The sequence below is a fragment of the Hordeum vulgare genome, chromosome 5H, assembly GCF_904849725.1.
Source record: "Hordeum vulgare subsp. vulgare chromosome 5H, MorexV3_pseudomolecules_assembly, whole genome shotgun sequence".
Taxonomy (NCBI): domain Eukaryota; kingdom Viridiplantae; phylum Streptophyta; class Magnoliopsida; order Poales; family Poaceae; genus Hordeum; species Hordeum vulgare.
This window is the reverse complement of record NC_058522.1, coordinates 247,042-253,493: the sequence shown is the minus strand read 5'-3', so window position 1 is coordinate 253,493 and position 6,452 is coordinate 247,042. Positions and strand designations below refer to the sequence as shown.

At 44.7% G+C, this 6,452-nt stretch overlaps 1 protein-coding gene across 3 annotated transcripts; it reads left to right on the top strand.

The window, feature by feature from the left end:
* The first annotated feature begins 218 nt into the window (after positions 1–218).
* Positions 219–4,398, top strand: LOC123395301 (protein NARROW LEAF 1-like). 3 transcript variants are annotated; one of them, XM_045090285.1, is made up of 6 exons: positions 219–515; positions 840–1,389; positions 1,473–1,616; positions 2,553–2,793; positions 3,034–3,534; positions 3,654–4,398. In XM_045090285.1, exons 2-6 carry the CDS (start codon positions 910–912, stop codon positions 4,103–4,105), a joined length of 1,818 nt encoding a protein of 605 aa, XP_044946220.1. In that variant the 5' UTR covers positions 219–515; positions 840–909; the 3' UTR covers positions 4,106–4,398. The 3 variants fall into 3 exon arrangements, with proteins under 3 accessions (XP_044946220.1, XP_044946221.1, XP_044946222.1); XM_045090286.1 differs by having other exon boundaries at positions 235–515; positions 837–1,389; XM_045090287.1 differs by having other exon boundaries at positions 262–515; positions 843–1,389.
* The last annotated feature ends 2,054 nt before the right edge of the window (positions 4,399–6,452 follow it).

Here is a 6,452-nt window from a genome sequence, read left to right as displayed (position 1 = left end):
AAGAGGAGCAACTAGCATCAACACCAGAAGAGGAAGACAATGAATGAATGATGAAGTTTCTTCATTCAGCCATATGGCTCTTAATAATGTGTACTGTAATTTAATATTAGTAAGGATGGATCCTAATTTATTTTGTAGCTAGGAGCGAAACTGTTAAGATGGTGTAGGCCAGTGAAAAGTGGTGAGGTTGCAATCAAACAAGGTGTTGTGTGTATGCCTAATCCAATATAAAGAAGCCCTAAAAAAGCTCCGAATTTGGCAGGAAATTACAGCGGAAGTGCCACACACATCCATCCATCCCCGGTCAGATCCACCTCCGCCGCCGGCCTCCCAGCTCGCGCGACCTCAAGATCCGGCGCCGTCGCCCCTGCCCCTGCAAGCAGCGCAGCCCCTCTGACCACCTCGGTAATGGCGCCGTCGCCCCTGCCCCTGCCCCTGCCCCTGCAAGCAGCGCAGCCCCTCTGACCACCTCTCCCCGCACCGTCTCCGTCGCCGCTGCCTCCTCCACGCCCGAGGTACGCTCTCAGTTTTAGTTAACGGAATTGATCCACCTTCACCTCAAAGATATGCTGCTGCTGCTTCTTGCTAGCTCTTGTTACCCTCACCTTCACCTCAAATATGCTGCTGCTGCTGCTGCTGCTGCTTCTTGCTAGCTCTTGTTACCTTCACCTTCACCTCAAAGATATGCTGCTGCTTCACCTCAGAGATATGCTTGATAATACTGTATCACCCTGACAATCGAATCGAATCGAATCTACTCCTAGCAGTAATCAGACCAGTTTATCAGAGCATTGACAAGAAATGAATTTACGTATGTATTATCATTCCTGCCGCAGCAGCAGGTTCAGGTTCATGTTCATGTTGAGGACCTACAAAGCTCAAAGGACCCAGATGGTACTGGCATAAATAATGCAGCAGCCTTCACGCATTTGGAAGGCGCATGCCGAGGACGGGTCGGGGCTGGACATGGAGAGGAACGGATGCAACGGCCACAATAACGTTAACCGCTGCCCGTCCCCTCTCCAGCCCGTCGCCTCAGCTGGCCAGCACTCCGAAAGCGCCGCCGCCTACTTCTCTTGGCCCACGTCTACGCTGATGCACGGCTCCGCCGAAGGCCGCGCCAACTACTTTGGGAACCTGCAGAAGGGCGTGCTCCCGGGCCACCTTGCCCGCCTGCCCAAAGGCCAGCAGGCCACCACCTTGCTCGATCTCATGATTATAAGGGCGTTCCACAGCAAGATCCTGCGCCGCTTCAGCCTTGGCACCGCCATAGGCTTCCGGATCAGGAAGGGGACGTTGACCGACACGCCCGCCATCCTCGTCTTTGTTGCTCGCAAGGTTAACAAGAAGTGGCTCAGGCCTACGCAGTGCCTTCCGGCCGCCCTCGAGGTACCTGCACGCAACTGCTTTTCTTGTTTAGGCCACACACATAGTATGGATTCTCATAACATGAATGCTCCTTCCATCAACAGGGGCCTGGGGGTGTGTGGTGTGATGTCGATGTTGTTGAATTCTCGTATTATGGTGCACCCGCACCCACTCCAAAGGAACAACTGTACGACGAGCTTGTTGATGGGCTGCGTGGCAGCGATCCATCTATAGGCTCTGGTTCACAGGTCATGTTTTTTCCTTACCACAGCTACTGTTGCCCATTTGCATCAATGGGTTATTACACTGCACGGGTCACCTTTCACCAGTTATGCGAATATTTTTTGGTTCAAATAGTTCTTTTTAGAGAGACCGGGTCACCTTTTACATCAAATCTTCCATACGACTCATTTCCGCTGTAGTTTTACTTCCATTGGCTCAAAATTCATGAAACATTCCTATGTTTTCCTATGGTGCAGCCAAACAACCTTTCAATACTCTGTTTTTCCTACTCTTACATTTATCAAATCCTGCATTAAAGAGGCTCTTATCATCTGATCTGCTGTGATATAATCAAACTACACACGGACCAAAGATTCCGACCTCATCATCTGATCTGCTTTGCTATTATCATCTGATCTGCTGTGATATAATCAAACTACACACGGACCAAAGATTCCGACCTCATCATCTGATCTGCTTTGCTATTATCATCTGATCTGCTGTAATATAATCAAACTACACACGGACCAAAGATTCCGACCTCATCATCTAATCTGCTTTGCTATTATCATACACAAGGACCAGAGATTCTGTTGTTTTTTACTGCCTCCGCCGTCTGGGTTTATTTGTCCCCATCGTATTTTGGGTCAAAGTTTGACCACATATTTGACTAGCAAAATGTTAATCAATGTAAAAAAAAAAAACTATATTGTTGGATTCGTATTTGAATGTACTTTCCAATGATATTAATTTTTTGCTATGTATAATTTATATTTTATTAGTTAGGATCATTGTCAAAAATATGACCAAGATATGAGGGGACTAGTAAACCAGGACATAGGTAGTGTTTCACCCGTTTTAATGTACACCAAAATCATTATTTAGCTGTCAGCTCTTGACACACACATCAGTTTCATGAATTGATATTTTTAACTCACACTTGTATTGTTTTGAATCCTCAGGTAGCTAGCCTTGAAACATATGGGACTTTGGGTGCCATCGTGAAGAGTCGAACTGGCAACAAGCAAGTAGGCTTCCTAACGAACAGACATGTTGCAGTTGACCTGGATTATCCTAATCAAAAGATGTTCCATCCGTTGCCCCCTAATCTTGGACCTGGAGTTTACCTAGGTGCCGTTGAGAGAGCCACGTCTTTTATCACGGATGATGTTTGGTATGGTATATATGCGGGAACAAACCCAGGTAAACAAATTTGCGATGAAAAATTGCTTAATATATTTGTTCAACTGTTCAATGGCGTACTCTAGTCAAATGAAAAAGGGTTTATTTGCGGGTCATTCATCTATAGGCATAAATACCCTATCTTGCAGCCATTTGTTTTCATGCCTTTTGCTGCCATTTGTTTTCATGCCTTTTACTGCCATTTTTTTTATAATGCTCTTGTTCTCTAAAATAATGTTTGCACTTGCAATGCTTGTGCAGAAACATTTGTCCGGGCTGATGGTGCATTTATACCATTTGCGGACGACTTTGACATTACTAATGTCAGCACTTCAGTTAAAGGAGTCGGACTCATTGGTGATATCAAGGCAATCGATCTGCAGTCCCCGATTGGCAGTCTCATCGGGAAGCAAGTTGTGAAAGTTGGAAGAAGCTCAGGCCATACGACAGGGACCGTCATGGCATATGCTCTTGAATACAACGATGAGAAGGGCATATGCTTTTTTACCGACTTCCTCGTCGTCGGGGAGAACCAGCAAACGTTTGATCTTGAAGGGGACAGCGGAAGCCTTATAATCTTGACAGGACAAGATGGTGAGAAGCCACAGCCTATAGGGATTATATGGGGTGGCACGGCCAACCGTGGAAGGTTGAAGCTCAAAAGTGGGCAGGGCCCGGAGAACTGGACGAGTGGTGTTGATCTGGGGCGCCTCCTTGACCTCCTCGAGCTCGATCTGATCACGACAAGCGAAGGGCTGCAAGGTCTGTGCTTTCCTAACACTGACTGAATGAGCGTTGCTTGTTGGAAACACAACTAGGCATGTTGTTTGTAGCATCACCTTGATTTCCTCCTCTGTTTTGTTGGTTGGTTGGCACAACAGAGGCCCTGGAGGAGCAGAGGATCACCCTAGCAGCCGCCGTGGCAGCGGCCAATTCTACGGCCACCGAGTCGTCGCCCGTGGCCGCCACACCGCAAGAAGCCGAGAAAGTGGACAAGATCTACGAGCCCCTGGGGATCAACATCCAGCAGCTCCCCCGGGACGGCCCCGCCAACTCGACGGAGCAGCCCTTCGGGCCCGGCGAGTTCCACGTCGACACGGTGGAAGGGATAAATAGCAGCAACGTGGAGGAGCGGCAGTTCATCCCGAACCTGATGGGCATGTCCTCGATGCGCGACGAGCAAGGAGGCAACGGCGAGCTGGAAAACAACAACAGCTGCAACCTGGAGAGCCCGGCGGAGGACAACATCTGCTTCTCGCTGCACCTGGGCGAGCGGGAGCCTAAGAGGCTCCGGTCCGACACGACGACGGTGGACATAGACCTGCAGAAATGACGGTTCCTTTCGTCGCCCCCCTCTGTATGCTGCGGGGTCGCCGTTGTTGTTGTTATCATTGGAGGCGATTGCGATTTGTGCATTGTATGCATTGGGATGGCAGAATAAAACCCCATTGATCGATCTGTGAGATGAGGACCTCTTGTTGTATTGCTCGCTGGGACCCACAGAGTTTTACTACGTGTACTAGTTTCAGGTGAAAATGATTGTGCTGTCAGCTGTATGTGATTTGATTTAACTCCCAACTCCTCAGCCAACTAACCAGCATGTGAATGTGAATAATGGAAGGAAAATGCTACGGCCTACGGCCTGTGTGATGTGTATCTACCAACTGTCGAGTACTCCTAAAGGAGGAGTTGATAGCTTTCGTTTCAAATTTTTTTCGTCTTCCCTTTCACATTTGTCTGTTTTTTTTTCATTTGGTTTTTTCGTTCCTTCTTTCATCATCATATATTAATAATGTATTTATATGTAAGAATTAATTAAGACTAATTTCTACTGAATATTTAAAGATCAATTTTTAATTAATTAACCTTATCATAAGTCGTCAATCACACTAAGGCCCTGTTTGGAACCATCTAGATTATATAATCTGGTTTTTATAATCTATTATGTTTCCAAACATGACAGTTTATATTGTAGATTTTAAAAACTAGATGACCATATTATTAAAAACTCATAATCTACTCTACCCCAGCTAAAATCAGATTATGGATTACTAATGACCTATTACCCTTGTAAACTTGAAGATAATTACCTACTGCCACCGCCACCGTCTTATTTTTATACAGGACAGACATGTCATTGTACAATGTAAAACTTGAATTACAATTTATATAATCTGACCTTCAAACATACCCACCTGGATTATTTTTATAAACCAGATTATATAATCTATCTTCATAATCCAGATTATTATAATCTATTGTGGTTCCAAACAGGCCTTAATTAATATTTTCACATATTACCAAATCACATTAATTAACATTTCGTTTCAGGTTTTTCCATCTTCCCACCCACTTTCGTCTGGTTTTTTCGTCCATCCTCCCATCAATCTTTATTCCTAAAGTGTAATGCCCCAATTTTTTTAATTTGGTTTAACAAAAGTTTTTATTTATTTAAAGTAGGTTATTGAAAATTTGGTGAAAGTTTCCCTTTAAAGCTTCATTTATTGAGAAAATCTCGTATTTTTTTTTTCATGAGTTTGATTCTTGACTTTCAAAATTTCTGAATGGTTTCTTCTAAGACAAAGATTTTCAGGGTGTGAGATTTTCTTTTAACAAAAGACCACACTTGAAATTCATTTCTACAATTCTTCTCTTGAAAAAAATATTTTGTCACTTCTTCCCCTAGCATATTTTTTAAAACATTCATTTCCAATAATTCTCCCCTGTCCCAAGTCAGCAACAACATCATTTTCACAAAGTTCCTAACCTGCCCTATACTTTTTATTTCACGCAAATGGTTTTAAAACAATTTCTGAAATAGTTTTTTGACCCTTGCACTTTTCAAAGGAACCCATAGCTTCCTTGAGATTTTGACCCCAAATAAATCATCCCAGCTTGTCCTTAGTATCCACAACCTAGTTGCCCGAAAACCCTTTGGCCTTTAGTTCAACAATTTCAGACTAGATTTGAAGGAAGTTTGGACTAGATTTGCCTCTTTCGTTGAAATTCATTTTTCCTCAACTCCAAAAATTATAAGAAAAATCATGGAGCCTCTAGATGCATTGGTAGACCACCACACCAAAGATCAGCCTCAGCATTCTTTCTAAAATGCCATTAGCATTTCATCGAGGACCTAGTGGTCATGCCTCAATCTCACGAGTGCCCCATTTGGCCCCTTTCCCCAGTCTTTCAGTGCAATCAGCGTGTTGCACGGTCATTTGTTTGGCTCTGCTTGTCGCCGGTGAGCTGGCACGCCGGCGTCGGCCTCATCCGCGGCAATAGTGGCGTCCGCTGCGGCCACCAGGGGGCATTTCCCACGAGAACGACGCCGTCCAGAACCGCCCAACGCCCTTGGGAGCGTCGCGTGTTCGTCCACAACCTACCGCACCGCCCGTCCGTCGCCGGGATTTTATTTTTTTATATGTAATTTGAGCTCAAATTAACTTCTTAGTTTGCATATGTGTAGGTGTGGTTTACTTAGTGCCTTCCCATCCCCGTCCTGTATAGTATGATTTAGATAATTACTTGTATATTTTTCTTACTTGTATGGTTGTTTGTTATACATAGTGCCGTGGTTTTGATATCCGTGCCCATCGGCCCTCGTCCTGTTTATGATTCAGATGTGGTATATTCTCTTTTATAACTATTTGTTGCATTTCGTGTTTATGACACTTATGCCC